Below are 20,284 nucleotides of genomic sequence, written 5' to 3'. Positions count from 1 at the left end.
ACCATTATTGATTCGAATATTGGTTAAGGGTTTTAGCTGAATTGGTTTAGCTTGCTCTATGAGCAATTAAATAATATTTGCAGACTGATATAAAATTATCAACTGTTCTAATAATATCTGATAGACTAATATATAATAAGGAAATGTTCTAATAATAATTATAAGCAAATATATAGTTAGCAACAGTCGTGGCACTTAGTCTTGACTGACAGATCAGTCGTGATTCGTGAGTCCTGCAGTGTGGGGCGTGGAGTGTACGTTACGTTGTCTAGCTTAGTGATAATTAGACTGAACGTTCTATGAATTATATATTGCATAAAATATGTACAATATATGGTGTACAAATATATGAAGTATATTGTCTAAAAAAATAGAATGTGCACCATGAGGATTGTAAGTTATGCCAGAGCAGAGACGGGTTCATTACCAACACAGTGCAGGCTTCATGCTGTTAGTCACGTGAGCTGCCGGAGACGCTGCCTCGCTAGTGCCTAGTGGCAACTCATAAACACGAGTGTTGGCTGTGTTGCCAGCAGGGTAGTGAGTGTTGACTGTGTTGCCAGCAGGGTAATGAGTGTTGCCAGCAGGGTAATGAGTGTTGCCAGCAGGGTAGTGAGTGTTGGCTGTGTTGCCAGCAGGGTAGTGAGTGTTGGCTGTGTTGCTATCGGGCTAATGAGTGTTGGCTGTGTTGCCATCGGGCCAGTGTTGCCATCAGCTGGCGCGCGTTGCCATCAGCTGGCGAGTGTTGCCATCAGCTGGCGCGTGTTGCCATCAGCTGATTTATGATGACATGCACCGCGGCGCCTCCCGCCAAAACGTTCACGCGACGAATTGAGGTGGCGTTGAAGGGGTGGGGGAGGGACGGGGTGGAGGGTGTGGGGGCGCGGTGGGGGGTAACGTAGAAGGAGGCAAAGGGTGCAAAGAAAGAGAAAGATATTACCTAGGAAAGAAGTGTTAAATCGTAAATTTGCTGGAATATTTGGTTTGTGAGATATATAGCATCGTGGAGAGATGAAATGCACAATTCTTAGTAAAGAGGTAAACAATAACGCAGCAATCACTGTAATGTAAGTAACATCTATTGCAATATGCATCGCAGAAGATCGGTTCGTTTTATCAGAATTGCGCAAATATTTATGTTAGTTATAAAACATTAACTATTTATAAATATGTTGGTATTATTCAAAATTATAAGATCAGTTTTTTTATCAGTATTGTTTGAGAATAAGACTTTCTAGTTCTTTAATTAACGAGAGGAAATAAATGAGCCAAAACTTTTCCCGCTGCAAGCGACTGTCCGCTTGACCACCAGATCCATAGCTAACCCTGACGACAGAAAAAAAAGAGTCGGTGTATTTTTTGTGTGTGCATTCAAGGACGTCAGAATCACTTGGCTGACCATATCTCAGGCTTTACCGTCTTGGAAACGTTTGGTGTCGGTAATTGGTAGTGACTGGGTGACCTTCAAAGCCGAACGTTTGTGGGAGCATGTGTGTTTGACCCTCGCACACACGCCTCTTTTAGCTTTCAAGAAACAATCGACGCTATTAAAGACCCGAGGCAGGCAGTCACTCGGTGTTTTGTGTAGAATCTCTAAAGACTAACTTCTTGATGTACTAAGTAGGTTCCTATTTCATATATTGATAATTCAGAATCATATTTATTGGAATATGTATATGTATTCATATCATCAATTTGATGTGAATGTCATTTAGTTATTCCTTTCAGGCTGTGAGTTGAAGTGCAGTAAAAATTCCCTCCAGATGTGTTAGGCAAGCCGCACCGCTATTGTCATTGGTTGGCGAGCACTGGAGGCGAAGTCTGGTTGGTTGAAAGTGAGGCGTGCACGTGATTGGAGCATCGCGTCACAGTCTAGAAAAAGCACGGTTCTGATTGGCTGGATGACGCACCGGGAGAGAGCGTGTTAGCCAATCGCACGACTCGCGTCCAACACCGTTGCCGTAGCCTTGTTCAGTTCTAGCCATGGCTGCAAACATGAAGGATCCTAGAACGTTCTTTACCTCAGGTACTCCTGCTCAGTACGAGTATGTGTACAATTTATACGAAGAAGCTGTGAAATTGAAGGCTATTCAGAAGAACAAAAAAGTCGCTGATTATTTAAAGCTTGATAAATGGTAAGAAATAAGTTTCATATGTGAAGTGAAGGTTTTCAAGAAGTGTGGTCGAGATTGGTGACGGGTGAACGATAACGTAAGATGGTGGATGTGCAGGTTGCGGAATACGAGTTTTTCAGTTGTAGTATCTCTGATGTTGACTTAATTGACTGAAGATTTATCTCGCATGAACGGTCTATTCTATTATATTTATTGAGCTAATGTTTAGAAATTAGAAGACTTGCGTCAACGTGGCGTCGTGCTGCCATCTCGTGGCGTTTGTTGCGAGACTGCAGCCGCCAGCCTCTATCATGGCGGAGATTCTCTCAATATTGACAAAAATTTCATAACCATGTGGACTCATGTGGTCATATACTGATATTATGGTCAATCATTTCTCTTTTTTTTTATTATTTTGAGTACATTAAACTCTGATATTGTCATTTCGGTTAGGTATCCTCAGATTTACCAGACGGCCGACAATCCAACGTGTCTGGTTAGAAAGTTAAAAATGTATATATTCACCTTGAGTTCTACCTATTTGATCCTTTTGATACCAAGTCATGACATTCACTTTGCTCTTCAATTTATTATTTTATACAAGTTATTGAATATTGACCAGAAGTTCAAAACAGGCAGAACTAGAGTTACTAGACTGTCCATACTCTATGGTCTAGGCTAGGCTAATTGACCTTAACTAAGTTAACTGGGTTCATGAAATCATGAAGCTGTGTCAGTGTGTGCAGCTCTTGCCAAGCTTTTTCTCACATGACTTAATAGAATATCAATATGGAACAGAAACTAAAAATGTATATCTTTGCTAAAAGTTACTGTAAGATGAATTTTTTCTTATTTAATTGTTAATAAAATTTCATGAACAAGCCATACAATTTTTGGCAGTAATTTGGAAGCCTTTTCTAAATATGACACCAAATGATAATAACATACTACCTAGCTAAATTGATAATGCCTATCCAATCTGATCAAAATTTTAAAAATTCTAGGAATCCTTCACCCATACTATTCAATTATGATTTTGTTCAGAGGTTGAATAAATGAACTGGCACATGTAATATCTTTGGACAAGATTTTTTGTAGGGATCATTGTTTGTTGCCCATGTTGGTATCCAAAAATTAGATGGTATGCAATGAGAGCTGCTTTTTATTATGCACTGGGAATGAAATATGGTATCTGAGCATTAGCAAGTAACTGGGTTGCCATTATAACTCCATGCTCGACACCATCACCATCCAATTTGGAATGCCCGTTACATTTTTTACTGAAATTGCAAGGCTAAATGATGATTTCTTGAGTGTTCTTTGGAAAATGATCAGCAAAAAAAAAATTTTTTTCATGAATGGCACTTTAGAAATTGTCAAAGGTGCTAGAAAAATGGATGAAGTTGTCTATGATCATGGGCATTTTTGTATCATTCACGGGTAGCTTTAAATTTGGTGCACGCCAAACAGAGGCTTGAGCTGGAGCATTTAACTGTAGTTGGGTTTCAACAGAGCTATTTTATTGAGTGTTAGTCTGTTAGATAAATTTTGAACCTACTTGCAGTGAAATTTATGTCAGAAAACCAGAAAACTTTGGAGGTGTGGGAAAAGTAGAAAAACTCTGGGCTTATGGATACTTGGATGAAGTGTTAGGTACTCATCATCAAAATTATCATGCATAAGATTATGCTAGAAGTTGTTAAGCAGCTAAAGTGTTTTAAAAAGAATATCCACTAAAAAAATTTTGAAGAATGCATAAGTATTTTCTCGTATTCTTTTTGGGAATCACCTACGAAACTGTCCTCAACTCGTGCTGACTAAACTATTGACGTGCCTCAACTTGATACATATATGCCCGATTCCCTAGTCTCTATGTGAAGTCTAGCATTAGTAGTTTCATTCCCTTTTAAATATTTTGTGCTAAAAATTTAGACTTTCTGGAAATGGTGTGCAGTCGCGTGTAAACATATTAAGTTGTTTTAAAAGTAAAATATGGTTACACTATCTACCTGTGTTCCCTTGGTTGTAAAATTTGCAAAGTTTTGCTCTTTATCATAAATATGGATTATGTAGAACTAGAAGCATGCATAGTGGAATCTGGTAACATTATTTGGAAATTTAAACTATATTTTTTTTGTTTAGGTAAATTTTTTATTAATTTATGTATAATTTTAAATGAACATGACATTGCAATTGAATGCAAGTTATCATGTTCAGGCATGAAGTTTAATCAAGAGCAAACAAAACTTTTTCATCATTGGGTAAAAGTGGTGCTGCGTGGTTCTGAAGCCAGAAATTTTAATCATACAAGGTGCCCCTTGTCTATCATTGTGCCTATTTTGCCTCACATTGCTATCTTGGCTATTCAAATGACTTGGCCAGTCAAAAGTGATCTACAGCTAAAATTAATAGCCCATAAACAAGATAATAGGTGGTAGGTTATTCTACAGTTCTGTTGCAACATGATTCTACCAATTTGCTCAGTATTGTATGGTTGTTTGAATGCAAAATAGCATTAGCATCCATTGTACTCTACAACTGGTCAAATTAAATGAGAATTAAAAATTGCTTGGTCACCAATATGTAAATTAGTCACCTCTATTATGACCAATTTAAGTACTTCCTACCATTATCAAATTCTGATGATAGATCATAAACTTGAAAGGAGTTCATCTTAGAATTTTTGAATTTTCAGTAGACTGAAAATGTGACTGAGGCAAAATGGGAAACCTGTTATTTGGGAAAATTAAATCCTGTTGAAAATTCATTTATTATAATAACATGTATGCTGTCTAAGCAAATGTGGATGTTATATTATGCGTTTTTATTGCTAGATGAATTTATAGTTCTTGATGATTGATTGATATTTTCCTAGCTAAAGAAGATTTATTATCAAGTCTACAGTTGTTTAATTGTGGTAATGTTGCAGGTGTGAATGATTTGTGTTATGTAGGGTTAAAGTTTTTGTTCTTCATGAAATTACAACTTACAAGGTCATATTCATGTTTGAAACAGCTCGTTTTTTATTTTAATTTTTCTTTCTTAATGCCAAGCATTTAGAAATAAGCCTGGGTGCAATTATTCCCCACGAATATAAAGTTTTCTATAAATATCTAATTGTTTCAGATTGCCTTATTAATGATTTACCATCCATTTCAGGTTTCAGAATGAGCTGCCAAAAAGAATAAAGTCTCGTGGAAAAGACGCTCATCTCATCCACGAGGAGCTGGTGCAGTGCATGAAATGGAAGCTCGCAAGAGGAAAGTTCTCCCCAAGAATAAAAGATTTGGTGCAGATGAACACACCTCGTCTTTGCATCACAGAAACTAAGAAGGCTTTCAGGGCCTTGCTCAAGAAAGATGACTTATCCTCTGCCATACAGGCCCTCTGTAACCTCAAAGGAGTGGGGCCAGCCATGGCGTCTGGTGGGTCAATGCTGTCATTTGTGTTATATTGACGTCTCTTATGGGTTAATGTGAAATATTCTGAGTTCTGCTTTATCGAGGCTTCTCATGGACCGATAGAAATGATAGTATATGATCTCATTTCATGTCACTGATTTTCTAGAAACTGGAAGTTGCATTTGTTTCTGTATGCCTATTGGACTGAAGTGTTTTAAGAATGTATGAAAATAAGTGACTTAACTACTGATATACTGATATATATATATATAATGACTAATTGCTTGACGTGTGTGTACATTTATATATAGCATTGCACATGCCTAGCTGACAAGCTGGCTTCAAAGTCAAGGCATTTCATAAAGGAATAAACTTGATTTCAATGCATTGAATTGTAACAATATTTGTGTTGGTTTCAGTTATGCTGACAGCAGCTGATGCCGAGCAGTGTGGCTTCATGGCAGACGAGTGTCTGCTTGCCATCCCTGAGATTGAGAGCATCGACTACACCACCAAAGAGCTTCTCAATTTTGTCGACCAACTTAAATCTGCTGCCACCAGGCGAGTTTTGCGTGTTTGTGTTCCAGCCTGGCAAGTTAAATAAAGGAAAATTGTTGCATTTATGCAGCCATTTGCACCGAGACAATAGTTGATCTGAAAGAATAGTGAGTTTTGCGTGTTTGTGTTCCAGCCTGGCAAGTTAAATAAAGGAAAATTGTTGCATTTTTGCAGCCATTTGCACCAAGACAATAGTTGGTCTGAAACTTGATATCTTGCTGCAATGGAGTTTGAAATTATATGCCAATTGTAATCTTGATGATTCCTTCCATCAAAATTCGTGATACTATTGACAACAGCTGTGCTTGCTCAGAAGAGTATATAATGTGAATTTACTAGATTTTGTGTTGTTAATCTATCATTTGAAAGGCTTCAAAATATCAGTCAAAGTTTTAAAGCTGATCAAACATGCCTTCGTGTTCATTAGAGTTTCTCTACGATAATTTAATAAGTTCTACTTTATAAAAGTTTAATTTAGATGAGTTTTTGGTAAGCAGTAAAAGTTAGATTTATGATTGATTGTTGGCGGTGGTCCTGCCCTGTGTTTTGTTTCTAGAAAAATTATTCACGAAACAAAATCTCTCTTTGGAGAGTAAATAAAATGAAGTTTGGTTCTTCACTGCTTGGATTTTTAAAATCCAGTATTTGCTAAGTCTATATTCACTTTACTCAAAGGTTTTTCTTGTAATCTTTGTTATTTAGAGCTTTTTTAAAGCAATATAAATATAGCTCTCAAGACTTGATTTGTTAGTACTCTCCAAGATATTTCTTGCAATGTTTGTAATGTAAAAAGTTTATAGAGCAATATAAACAAATCTCTCAAGATATGTTTATACTCTCCGAAAAAGATATTTCTCAGTGCTAAATAATGAAATTGCATGAGTTATTCAATAATTATAATGATCAACTGTTCAGTATTAACGATAAAATAATATTTCAGGCTGAACAACAGTGGAGGTAGCGGCTGGAACGCGCACAAAGTAGAGCAGGCGCTGTGGGCGCTGTTCGTTCTCAACGACAACAAGAAGGAGCTGCTCGACGACATGCCTTCATCTGATGTCGCTGCCTCGTCCTCCTCCTCACAACCTGCTGAGAACGGCACCGATGCTCCTACACACAAAAATGTTAGTACAGTCGCATTTATTTTTAGCGCATTTTCTCATTTATGGAAAAATGCACTATTGTGCTCGCCATGTCCGTCTGTCTATCCGTCAGTCTGTCTGTCCGTCCGTAACTTCACGTTTTCGTCGACGAGCAAATGCGCTCTCTGTCACTCACTGCAGTGAGTACTGAGTTATATTTTTTTTAAATTTTATTGGTCAACACCTGAGGAAAACGTTCATGTTGTTTGTTGTTTTTTTTTACTGTCTTTAGGTTGGGAGAAAGGTTAGTCTCATTTCTTTTTAGCGCATTTTCTCATTTATGGAAAAAATGCACTATTGTGCTCGCCATGTCCGTCTGTCTGTCTGTCTGTCTGTCTGTCCGTCCGTCCGTCCGTGACCTTAAGTTTTCGTCGACGAAAAAATGCGCTCTCTGTCACTCACTGCAGTGAGTACTGACTTATATTTTTATTTATCAGTAGCTTATGAAAATATTAGTCTCGTGTTTTCCGCTTCAGCCATTGCACGTGAGTGATTACAAACAATGTAACAATCTTCATGTTGAAAGTCGTGTTAAGTGAATTGCTGGTAATAATCTTAGCAGAACTGTTTTGGTCTATGACCTCTTCACCTCTTATTGAATTCATAAGAGGTGAAGAAACAAAATAATTGTTCAAATTTCGGGTTAGATATTTATCAACTGTAAATGACCATCCGGGGAATATTTTCTTAGAAATTGTTTTGAGGTTCCGACTCACTGCTTATACTTCGTCATGTCTAGTGGATATCCAAGCTAGTGATGTACAGGGCGATTCACAGAAACTCCCTGATTTTAAAGCTCAATAAAAAAAGAGGTACGAAAGATATCATTACAATAAAAATTTTATTGAAAAATACATTACCTAAATTTTTGTATCACTTAGTTTTAAAGACGGCATCAGAAAAATGATGGCCTCCATTGTCAATGCATTCAGTTAGTCAATTTTTGAAGTTCCGTTCTTTTCGCTGAAGCATACTGATGAATATGTTGGCGATGTCTTGTCATATGATTTCATGAAATGAAGAGCGAATATGGAACCGAGTAAGAATGCTAGTTGAGTAGCGATAATGGAACGGTCATTGAAGTACGCCTCAGCACAATTTGCATGCTGCTCACTTGTCTAATAAATAGTGGCAACCGACAAGGCGGGACTCAAAACCATGACCTTGCCTTTTCATATGAAATACTCCCGCCCTTTTCCTACAACATTTGGCTGCTTGTTGCCAAATACAAAAACGGGAAGTTTCCGTGAATCACCCAGCACAACCTTCTACATTTAATATGCATTCTGCTGATTAGAAATCTTTGTAATCTTCGACTGTGAACATTGAACGCATATCGATTCACTACCTGCCCTGCCAGATATTCACCGCTCTGTTCGTCCCATACTATTCTAATTGTTTTATTTGTTAACTATTAGTTTGCAAAGTTTTTCACTCACTAATTTATATTTTTGAATGGCAGGGGGACAACGAAAGCAGTTCAGATTCCGCCGATAGCAACGCCAACAAAGAGAACGTGACTCGCAACGGCGCCCCGAGACCCGAAGATGACTCCAATGATTCGCTACCGTCCGCGGCGCCCGCCACCAACGACACTAAAATGCTCGGTGTTCAGGAAGACACAAATGACTCGGTTGCCAGTAGCGCCTGCAGCAGCAGCGGTGGTGCCCAGCGGCCCGAGGATGATGAAGATCTCGACAGTAAAGGGGAAGAGGATAGTATGAACGCCGTCTCGCCTTCCAACCAAATATCCGAGGACACTAATGACTCTGTTACGGCCGCTGCTTCTCTCACCAATGGCAGCAACGGCGCCTCTAAACCTGCACAGCCACTCGATGACGACGACAATTCACTTCCACAAGCTGTTGACAAAAACGAATCCCAAGACGCACTTCATCCTCCCTCTCACGAGGCACCATCAGCTGAAGAAGAACCTGCTGCTAAGAAAGCCAAGCTAGCCGAGTAATTATTTAATTAGTATTTATATTTATAAAACTTGATAGAAAAAATTCATAAAAACTAATCATTTAGTAGTGCTAGTGATGAACCAATTATTTCTTTTTTTAGATTTGTACAGCACTGTGGGTTATCACGAAATAGAAGTGTGGATGCTATTTTTGTATGCGCTTTCTCTATTGTTACGAAAATAACTGGCAGGTTCATTGCGCTCCTCGTCGACTGAAAACTTCCCTTCTTTATAAACACCAGAATTTCCGTTTCTAAACCTTCAACCATGCCTTCGTTTCTGCCAACCAATTAGCAACTAGTGTGAGCTTCTGTGCAAAAATCGTGACCGAGTACTTCTGCCTAAAAAATGAATTTACATGCTTATCATTGTGCTGTGCTCGCAAGGTCTATTGAATTTAATGTTTTCTCTCAGTTGCTCCTCTGCTGTAGAAGTTCGGATAATGGCATTACTTTGAGGTTCTACTGAACTATTGATAACTACATTCCACTTCTACTGCTCTCAGTCGTTTCTTAATTCAGCCTGCCTGCCCTCCTTGGCTTTGCATAACTGAATTTTCATCTAACTATTGCGTTGCCTGATATTGACTTGCATTATTGAAAAAAAAACTATCATAAATTTGGTGACTTATTTTTATTTTAACAAAAAAAAAATAATACAGAGAGATAATCTTTATTATTGTGTTTGCATTTCAACAAATCGTAATTCAAAGTAAAATGACTTGAAGAACGTAGTATTCGGCTATGAAATGCACCTGGGGTATGAACTTGACGTTATCTTGATCCGCTTCGTCTTGAGCTGATATTTACTGGGAGACCTAAGATGTTAGCTTTACTTCAGTAGTTTCAATTTTATTTTCTTCTGCGTGGACGTGCACTCACGTCCTAGATTCCAACAGAGATAAGAGCTTTCTTGCTGTGGGTTCACAATCTTGGTTTCTCAAAATGAATGAAACTTACGAAAGCGCGTATCTTTTACTATTATGTTTGCAGTTCGATTTTTAAATCAAAGTTCCATAGCTATTATATCCTAAGTTTCAGCTTGAGATTTTGTATCACGTCACCTAGTAATGTCATCTCATTTACTCGCTAAAATTGTGTTCCAAGAAATTTGTTCGCGGTTTCCCTCAACACGATGCGGACCAAGCCAAAGCTAGCGTCATAATCTGTGATCATGGGTGCTGGCGTGAGCTAATTTCTCCCACAAATGCTTTGATTTTTATGTAATTTTCGTCCTGGGGAGGTAGGATGTCGCGCTCGTTGGTGGTTGTGCACAGTCTGTCAGTGACGAGGGTTGTGCACAGCCTGTCAGGAGGCGAGATGACGAGACGCGAGTTCCTCTCACGAGAGCGACTTTGTGCTGAAGGACAGCATGTCTTTTTTTTTTTTTATGCTGTCGTTAATAACGTCACATTTTGATCGATTAGGTGTACATAAGTGATGTTACTGTCGTTCTTTCGTCCTGGGACTCTCGGGACAATCAACTTTCTACTTTCATCATCCGTCACTTCCGGGGCGCTGTTTGGGCGAACTAATTTTTTAAGCGATTATAGCACGCCGAGTCGGCTCGGTTATTACAAAAGTAAATTCAGTGTCTTGATAATGAACTCTAATAATAAAATGATTCTTTTTGATTTAAGATACCTTGCTAACCGTTACGGTGGTCATAGTAATTTAGGTCTTATTCTGATTATTGACGTTAAGATGATGTTTGATACTGTATGTAACAACCATGGATGATAATAAAATGAGCGTTGAACTGTTTTTTTTTATCATCTCTCTTGCACTAAATCGCACGTTGCAATGTTACATCACAAATGGAAGTAATTTCACAAGAAAGCGCGGTTGAATATAAGCTCGACTTGAACGCTCCTCATTAGTGTGGATTTTTCGATTCAGTTCAGTTAGCAACTTTCATCATCTCGGCTGAGCCTCAATAGTAAAAAGAAAATTCATGGTGACAGTAGTAATTTGTTACCTCATTGTTTCTGCACGATATATCAAGACAAAAAAAAAAATGATTCAAATGGCCATATAGCGTGAGCATGAGTGGATGTACGATTAGATGCCAACAACTTTGATGGGGGGCAAGAAATTGATAGCACGAGTCAGGTTAACCTGATATCTGTCACGATCAACGTTGGTAATGAGCTACGAGCTAACGTGGTCTCAAACAGTATATATGTAGTTAAAACACTGATGAAAATTACTTTAATTTATTTAGGAATGCATCACAATTGGAAGCAGCATCTACGACTGTTTAAGGGACTTACGACCGTGACGATGTCTCACTGAAAGCTGGCTTCCGACGTCACTAACTCGAATATCATTTCATATATACTATCTGAACTGTTCATGGAAACTACCACCACCTACAGCTAGTGGTAGCTCATCTCTTAAGCCGTTGAGAGTCGCATACCATCGGTAGAAGCTACCATGACCAGGGACGTGGTTACGAAGGGTAGAAGCTACCATGACCAGGGACGTGGTTATGAAGGGTAGAAGCTGCCATGACCAGGAATATGGTTACGTGGCAGAGGTTCAGGTATCACTGCTCGGGGCGTAAGGCCTTCCTTGTTGACGATGCTGTCGTCGGCGCCGTGCTCCAGCAGCAGCTTTGCAACTTCGGTGCGCTCTTCTTCACAAGCCAGGTGGCTGCACATGGAGCAACTGGGTCAGAATGACTCACATAATGGCTAAAATAACATCTATTTCGGGCAAAGCGTCCTCATTCCTTAGGCTAACATACTAACATAAGTCAGAATGTAGTGGCAAAGAATTTGTTGACTCGGTTCCATATTCATTATTCTAGTGGTATTGCGAATTTCCACTAAAAAATACATGGTAAATGCAAAGCTTCATGTTGTGGCTTCAGATCACTTCTCGGTTGCTGTGGTCAGAGTTAAATCTTACTGGAGTTCACAGGGCCCTAAACTCTTAGCAGGACGTAATGAAGGCAGGTTTGCGGTCATGAGATACCATCACAAAAGCTGAAAAGGATTTGCATTTTGCGATTTTTGAATGAAAAGCCCTCACAATTTTCACGTACACTCGGAAAATGTCCAAATGGTTATACCCTTTCTGCACGTAGCACTGATACGCACTTTTGTCAGACTGGACTGGTTCAGAGTGACTCACCACAAGGACAAAAAGTGCATCGCTGTTGATACAAAATCTCGCTCATTATCTCTGAGTGTAAGATCTTTTCGTAAGTTCTGAAGGCTATTATGATCAGTCAAGTGAATGACGGAAACCTGTAAAATAACTCAACTGAGAAGAATATTAAAATAAAAGCAATCCGTTCATTGCATGAGGCGAGTTAAAATATTTCAAAATTGCAAAGTCGTTGCCAATATTGCTGTAAATTTTACAAGAAATCCCTAGAGGTTAAAGGCGTCAGATGCAAGAGTGAGGCTGGGCGAGTATTACCGGGAAAGTTTTCTAAAGTGAAATTTAAGAATTACAACTTTGAAGGAAATACATATTAGGTTTCAAAAAAAAAAAAAAATATCTTACCTGATAGAGTCACAATTCGATTTAAAAGTGAGTTGTCATCGCCTAGAATTAAAAACCCATAATTGAAGTTCAGCAATAATCTATGGGTGAACTCAAACATATCCCCAGAGAGGTGATTACTTGATTAATTTATTATGAAATTATCTCTCGACTTACGTAAATTCAATACCAAAACGGAACAAATTCTCCGTCATGTAACGTTTTGTCGAACTTGAACATGAATCTGAATCGCCTAGCTTATAAAAAAAAAATTGACCAATTCTACCCATTTTTAATGTCTGATAACTAAATTAAAAATTAAAATCCTATTAAACAACTTCAGGTCATTTTGGATGGCATAAAATTAAATCATATCATCTCTCAAATAAGCAATGAAACAAAATTAAACTCATTTCAACCCATTCAAACTCTCAATTATTAACTTAAAAAGTTGTAACTGGACTGTTTTGACACAGTGAAGCTTGACCCCCAAATGTGGATTGGTTAAAAAATCCTGCCCTAACAAGTGATTCATTCTTACAATAAAAGGCTGAAAAAACCCTCACAATTAAATCCTTCTCAATTGTCTCATAATATCTCAACCCTGAAGCGTGTCCATATGGGTTTGGCCCTAGGCGTCTTGCAGGTAGGGGTTAACGGGGTTATATTCCAACCACAATTAAACCATAATATTTCAACCCTAGAGCTTCTCATACCATGGGGTGTTTCCCTGGGTGGCCTGCAGGTTGGGGTTGATGGGGTTATATTTCAACCACAATTAAACCATAATATTTGAACCCTGAACCTCATCCTTACAGGGGGGTGTTGCCCTGGGCGTCCTGCAGGTTGGGGTTGATGGGGTTGTGGCGCAGCAGTTCGTCCACGACGCGCGCGTGGCCCTGAGCAGCGGCGCGGTGCAGCGCCGTCGCCCCCCGACGGTCGCGCGCGTTCACGTCGGCGCCCCCCAGCAGCAGGAACTGCACCACCTGCACCAGTCAAGGGGACGTGAAGGGGGACGTGAAGGGAGAAGTGAAGGGGGCGTGAAGGGGGCGTGAAGGGGGAAATGAAGCGAGCAAGAGAAAGGGGAAGCGAAGGGGGGCGTGAAGGGGGACATGCAGGAGGAAATGAAGCGAGCAAGAGAAGGGGGAAAGTGAAGAGGGCAAGTGAAGGTGGGAAAGTGAACGGGTTAAGAGGCAGTTAAAGGGGCAAGTGAAGGCAGTCAAATCTAGGGGGATTGAAGAGAGGAGTGAAGGGGGAGCATTTAAGATGTCAAGAGAAAGGGGCAGTGAAGAGAGCCATGATTTCCGAAATTAAGATGGATGACATTTGTGACCGTTCACGAACCATTCACAGGCTTTAAATTTCAGACTGTTAAGACGATTGTTGAGGGAAAAAAGAAATGATTACAGATAGAATGTTAAGATTAAAATGATGTTGGAATTATGGTAGAATGAAAGATGATTGTAATATAGTCACCATGAGAGGAAAATTATGATGACCCTTTGAGACATATACGATGGGAGAAAAAATAATCTGCAGCAACAAATATCTTCCAGAGGATAGGAAATTGTAAATAATGTCACATGAAATATGATAAATTTGCTTAAAGAAAGTATGAATTTTATTCTCACACATCTGTGTTGGGGAATTCATTTTATGTGTTTCCATTAATCCTTTCATTTCCTTTGATGCACTAACGTCAGCGGCAGTCATAGTACAACTGTAACCCCTAGGAAGATAGCACTAACGTCAACGGCAGTCATAGTACAACAGTAACCCCTAGGAAGATAGCACTAACGTCAACGGCAGTCAAAGTACAACTATAACCCCTAGGAAGATAGCACTAACGTCAACGGCAGTCATAGTACAACTGTAACCCCTAGGAAGATAGCACTAACGTCAACGCCAGTAATAGTACAACTGTAACCTCTAGGAAGATAGCACTAACGTCAACGGCAGTCATAGTACAACTGTAACCCCTAGGAAGATAGCACTAACGTCAACGGCAGTCATAGTACAACTGTACCCTCTAGGAAGATAGCACTAACGTCAACGCCAGTAATAGTACAACTGTAACCCCTAGGAAGATAGCACTAGCATCAACGGCAGTCATAGTACAATCGTAACTCCAAGAAAGATAGCACTAATGTCAACGGGTGTCGCAGTACATCTGTAACCCTGAGGAAGATAATACCAGGAATTGTGCTAATCACTTGGAAAGATATTGACAGAAAGTCATAGAGAGAGAAATATCGATTTAATTTTAATAGCAACGAAACGTTAAAAAATTACTGAATAAAATAGTAAAATTGTGACAACACAGATACCACTTGCATAAAGAAAATAATATAAGAAAAGAAATTTATTAGCAGTGAAGAAGTAATTGACAAGAAATTATTCTGATTTTTATTGCTTGATTTTGTGTAAAATCAGCATTGTTAATCCATTACATTGGTAATAAGTGTTATACAAAGATACGATACTGACTGCAGAAACCACACAATAAAATTTCAAAACAACTGGCAACACAAATTCCGTTCATTACTGGCTTTGGCCTAAATTAAGTTGGTTTTGGCCAGCAATAGAGTTACATGGGACAACGATCAAGAGCATAAAATACAATACCAGCTTAGACCCAATGTCATCTTACTTGACAATATAGAATTGAAAACCCTTAAGATATTCACATACATTGCAGCATACAAACCTCAATATGGTTTTTTGATGCTGCATACTGCAGTGCAGAGTGACCACCCTCATTGGTGGCGTTGACATCAACACCTTGTCCCACCAGCGCACGGACCGCTTCTAGTCGTCCAGCACTTGCAGCACACATCACAGGAGTCCAGCCTGTCTCATCTGCCTGCAAGATTATATTATATAGTATAAAATATAAAAACGATTTCAATAATATAATATAAGATGGTAACATAGCTGTGTCCATTTAGATAAAGCCAATTCATAACCACCCAGGCGCCTTGCTCACTTTGACTAGAATTCTCACAAAAAGTTGTTTGTTTTGAACTCCCAATAAGCTGCCCTAATCTTGGTGTCTTATTAGACACTCAGCCACCACACTCTCAGCAGTGGTACATCAGTGCCCCACAGTGATGTAAAAAGAACCTCATAAGATTCATGTAACAAATTCAATACAATGAACAGGGACTATACAATACACAGAAAATAGATATTCTATAAAGGAATAGGAATTATGTAACAATATAAATTCAATACAGGATTAAGAATTAAGAAAAGTACATGTACATAGTGCAAAATAAAGAATGATATTAATAATACCTACTCAAGTTGTCTACTGGAATTATAAACCTACTAGTTTGTATATAATATATAAGTTTCCTACAAAGTTCATTAGCTTATGTGGACATTCACTAGTAACCTTTGTTCAGTTGTCTTCATGTTATTAGTATTATTAGTATTGTTTTCTGAGTGTTCACTCCTATGTAACATTAGCCCTGGCAAAGACCTTCAAAATTAGCTTAAACTTGTTTATGAAATGTTTCATGGTATTGATGGTGAGAGGTTATTAACAAAAAGATGCTTAAAATTGTTCAATCTTACTCTGTTTGATGGTGGCAGAATAATTGACTACTGATTATACCATAATCTTGGATGTTATTTAAATTAAAAATAGAACAATAAAAATGAAAATTCAATACAGGAAAAAGCATAATAATCTCACCTTATAATTCTTTTACAAATGATTCCACTCATTCCAGTTTCCCCATAAATCTCAAAAACTTCAAAATACACATAAAAAAACATGAAGCATTTAAAAAAAGAAGAACACAGCACTTACTAGATCAGGATCAGCGCCTTGCTCCAGAAGCAGCTCTACAATGCCAAGATGGCCTCCAACGCAGGCCCAGTGCAGCAGTGTCCTTCCACTCTGAAAAAATAGGCCAATTAGGCAAGAAAATTCAAGAGTTTCCTATTACCGGTACTACATTTTGTTCCTATGAAATGAATCACTTTTGGATATTTTTTCACATCTAAGAGTTGCAGAATTGATTTCTTCATAAGTTCAGTTTAAAGCAAGTGTGTAATAGTTAGGATTACAGTCTTTACAGACTTACAGTATACATATAATGGGATATTTATTAATAATGAATTTTCAGTTTAGAGATGAGAAAGCACTTGCAGTGTGGATGATCATTTAATCAAAATGATTGAAGAAATACAGAACATTAGTTGACAATTTGACATGGCATAAAGAGCTTTAAAATAAGTACAATAATGGCACATTTTATACCATGATAGCATGATTAATAAAAATTACCAGTAAAACAATAGTTTCTACCACCTCCAGCAATATTAAAAAACCATGGAGACAACGGATGAATCAATTAACAGAATAAATAGGGTAAACGCGGTATATTCCGTCATCGTGGGTAATTCCATCACCTCTCTAGTTTTTCCTTTATATTAAGCTTTGTTTTAGTTCCATGCGTTCGTTGATGGTTGAAATGGTGACGTCATACATTTGCTCGTCGAACTAATGCCAAAACACTAGGTCTTGGCCNCAAATGTATGACGTCACCATTTCAACCATCAATGAACGCATGGAACTAAAACAAAGCTTAATATAAAGGAAAAGCTGGAGAGGTGACGGAATTACCTACGATGTCGGAATATACCGCGTTTACCCTACTTCATTAGGTACTTGCGTTCGGTTAAGTCAGAGACAATGCATAAATCAATTGACAGAACCTAAACAATTTTGAAAATTTAATCTTTTATATAATAAAAAAATTAAAAATTAAGTTTTTTTTTTCAATTATTGAGAATAAAATTAGGGTAAACGCGGTATATTCCGACACATTAAGGACGCATCAAGAAATGAAAAACTATAAAAAAAACCGTATGCGTTACATAAGTTCTGTTGCCTTCACATGACTTTCAAAACACTTCACTACGCGTCAGCAACGATGAAACGTCACAAAATATTGCCATATTTATTAAAAAGCCTTTAGAATGGAAACCTACCAAATCCCTATATTCCGTCCACTATGCAGAGGGTGGATGCAGCGTCGGCAATATATGGATTTTTAAGCCCAAAGCGTCGCCGGCCATTTTAAAGATGCGTCGCCGGGTAATTTTTAATGAAAAGCCATTTATGCTGAGTAATGACGAGCTATTTACAAGCCACGAACTTATTACAAGGTTGCATGCACGTGTTACCCCAAATAACTAATTTTACCCTAAAAACAGTCCAGTTGTACAGCAAGTGTCAACTGAACAAGTAATAAAGCAGTCTGACCGCTCTAATGCGACCGAAACTACGCAATCAAAAAATGTTGTTTACATTTTTTGTGGGAACTCATCGCAACTGATTTCCGGACAAGCTTCGCTGCATCGTAATCCATCCAACGTACCGGAAACTTTACTTTTTTTCTAAATAGTTGGCTGAAGACTGAGAAATATATTAAATGCAAGAATTTCAATCTAAATGTGTCGGCAAGATCTTCTGAAGGCGAAAATTTTGCCGATAATGCGTCACCGTAGGTCTTTAAATCTTCGTTCACTCTCTGCACAGTGGTATTCCGTCACTTTGTGTGGCAACATCCGACACGTGGTGAGTCGTATTGCGTCAGCGCTTCAAATTTAACTGATACGTATTGCTGACATCCACGTGTTCAAATTCCGTTTGCTGTGTGAGCTGTATTGGGATACAACACGGCTTTGAATTAGAACACTAACGAATACCTATTGAACACTACTTAATTACGTTTTAATTAACAGCTATTAGGCTTTTAATTAAGCAAATTTCAATTTTTGTAAAAAGCTTTGAACGATCTGTGTGTGTCCAATTCAAGTTGTGTCGGAATTAGTTTTCATGTGTCGAAATCCAACATCTCAACTTAATCATCTATTAATTTATTTACGACTTGAAATCAGCAAATACAAGTATACTTAAAGTTAAAGGATTCCTAATATATTCACAGTCCACAGACGTATTTAAAAGTCTCAAACCATAATATTCTTCCTATAAAAACAGTTATTCACTATTTGGTAGAGGCTAGAGCCATGTCAACTGTCAAATTTGACACATTTTTCGATGATCTCACCATGTGGCATGCATTGTCTCTCTTTGGATCTCAATATTTTCCCACTAGAGTGACTAGATGGCCAAGACCTAGTGTTTTTGCAGTATTTCGACATGCAAATGTATGACGTCACCATTTCAACCATCAATGAACGCATGGAACTAAAACAAAGCTTAATATAAAGGAAAAGCTGGAGAGGTGACGGAATTACCTACGATGTCGGAATATACCGCGTTTACCCTAGATAGAAATTCATTTTACCTACAAGTGTAAGGGAGTGTGTAACATTGGATGATTGGAGAGACTGAAAAAAAAACACTGGATTCTTTAGAAATAGAAGTGTTGTCTTTAAAAAGTAATTTTTAAATGCATATGGGCCTATTTAATGTGTAGCTAGGGCCTAGGCAGCTGCCATTAGGCTAGCCTATAGGCTAATCAAATTTTGAAAAGTCTGACCAAGGCAAAGGAATGGGGCTACAAGTACAAATGACTGAGGCTAAATGTAAAATGATGCAAACTTCAAGTTAGTAAATTTTTCATTAAATGTTTACAAGTATAAAATTTTCAAACTGCTTAATTTAGCTTTTAATTAAACGTGACGCGCGGAAGTTTCAAGAAAATGAGGTAATTACCTCATCTTTACTTTTAACTAGCGTTGTATCTTTCAATGCATCATTCACCAACTCAAATCGACCTTCTCGGGCATTATTGTGATGCTCATAATCATCCATTCCAGACCATAAAAATATATTCAAGAATTTAACTTCTAACCAAATTGTTAGCAATCGACTGCGAGTTTGAGATTCGCGCTGAGTCAGCTTCTAATAAAACTCGTAGAATTGTAGCATTCCGCATTTCAGGTATTATTTTGACATGGTTAAATTAATACATTAATTTAACCATGTTATTTTGAGAAGTACGCAGGTGAATTTTGAAAAAATAATATTGCTACATTTTTATTGCGAAATTACAATTTGTTCGCAGTCAAGAATATACAGTGCACAAAAAGATTTATATACTAGGATTTTTTTCATTTTCATATGGTGCCTAGTGTAACGCGAAGAATTAATTTATCATATCATATTTATCGTGATGTCGGCGCTGCAGAATGGGCCTGATGCGGCCTGCCTCAGATTCATGTACTTTTCGTGACTTGTTCACATGAGATCTAAAAACAGGTCCTTTGAGCTGATCTTTTCAAAACTGACGATAGCTTGAAATAGCTACTAGACTTCCTGGACTAGCTGTTTGATATGGTGCTAGGCATTTCAAGTCTGAACATATATTTCTCTATAGCTTTATTTAGTTTGTTCTTGAACACGTTCATACTCGAAGCGTCAACGGTGTAATCGGAGAGGCTGTTCTTGTTCTACATGTCGGTGACTCGAAACCAGAAGTTTCCTTACACCCCCTACATTTTAATATCAATACCAATAGTATAATTCTATCGTCGCACATCCCACGATGTCTACAATAATGTGCTTAAGCAGCGTCTTCCATTTTAACATGGGACTCGGCGTCAAAGACCCAACGTAAAACGGCGT

General features: G+C 38.2%; 2 protein-coding genes across 2 annotated transcripts; one reads left to right on the top strand and one right to left on the bottom strand.

Moving 5' to 3' along the window:
• The first annotated feature begins 1,735 nt into the window (after positions 1 to 1,735).
• On the top strand, positions 1,736 to 10,939 carry LOC108675159. Its single transcript, XM_018163150.2, has 5 exons — positions 1,736 to 2,135; positions 5,274 to 5,539; positions 5,935 to 6,076; positions 7,014 to 7,197; positions 8,678 to 10,939. The coding sequence occupies exons 1-5, from the start codon at positions 1,984 to 1,986 to the stop codon at positions 9,179 to 9,181; spliced, it is 1,248 nt and encodes a 415-aa protein (XP_018018639.1). The 5' UTR covers positions 1,736 to 1,983; the 3' UTR covers positions 9,182 to 10,939.
• Positions 10,940 to 10,995: 56 nt separating this feature from the next.
• Positions 10,996 to 19,565, bottom strand: LOC108675160 (26S proteasome non-ATPase regulatory subunit 10). The gene is made up of 5 exons (XM_018163151.2): positions 19,373 to 19,565; positions 16,493 to 16,582; positions 15,383 to 15,538; positions 13,492 to 13,661; positions 10,996 to 11,835 (listed from the first exon to the last, which is right to left on the bottom strand). Exons 1-5 carry the CDS (start codon positions 19,469 to 19,471, stop codon positions 11,670 to 11,672), a joined length of 681 nt encoding a protein of 226 aa, XP_018018640.1. The 5' UTR covers positions 19,472 to 19,565; the 3' UTR covers positions 10,996 to 11,669.
• Positions 19,566 to 20,284: the final 719 nt, after the last annotated feature.

Source organism: Hyalella azteca, unplaced genomic scaffold (assembly GCF_000764305.2).
Source record: "Hyalella azteca isolate HAZT.00-mixed unplaced genomic scaffold, Hazt_2.0.2 contig16094, whole genome shotgun sequence".
Lineage (NCBI taxonomy): Eukaryota > Metazoa > Arthropoda > Malacostraca > Amphipoda > Hyalellidae > Hyalella > Hyalella azteca.
This window is presented reverse-complemented; position numbering and strand designations above follow the sequence as displayed.

What these genes read in the sequence shown, in the direction of transcription:
- LOC108675160 (XM_018163151.2), bottom strand. Translation starts at nt 19,471, where the DNA reads ATGGATGATTATGAGCATCACAATAATGCCCGAGAAGGTCGATTTGAG. An exon ending in AAGGCGCTGATCCTGATCTA is followed by an intron (nt 15,539 to 16,492) that starts GTAAGTGCTGTG and finishes ATAATCTTGCAG; the next exon opens with GCAGATGAGACAGGCTGGAC. An exon ending in CATCAAAAAACCATATTGAG is followed by an intron (nt 13,662 to 15,382) that starts GTTTGTATGCTG and finishes TGACTGGTGCAG; the next exon opens with GTGGTGCAGTTCCTGCTGCT.
- LOC108675159 (XM_018163150.2), top strand. Translation starts at nt 1,984, where the DNA reads ATGGCTGCAAACATGAAGGATCCTAGAACGTTCTTTACCTCAGGTACT. An exon ending in TATTTAAAGCTTGATAAATG is followed by an intron (nt 2,136 to 5,273) that starts GTAAGAAATAAG and finishes CATCCATTTCAG; the next exon opens with GTTTCAGAATGAGCTGCCAA. An exon ending in ATGCTCCTACACACAAAAAT is followed by an intron (nt 7,198 to 8,677) that starts GTTAGTACAGTC and finishes TTTGAATGGCAG; the next exon opens with GGGGACAACGAAAGCAGTTC.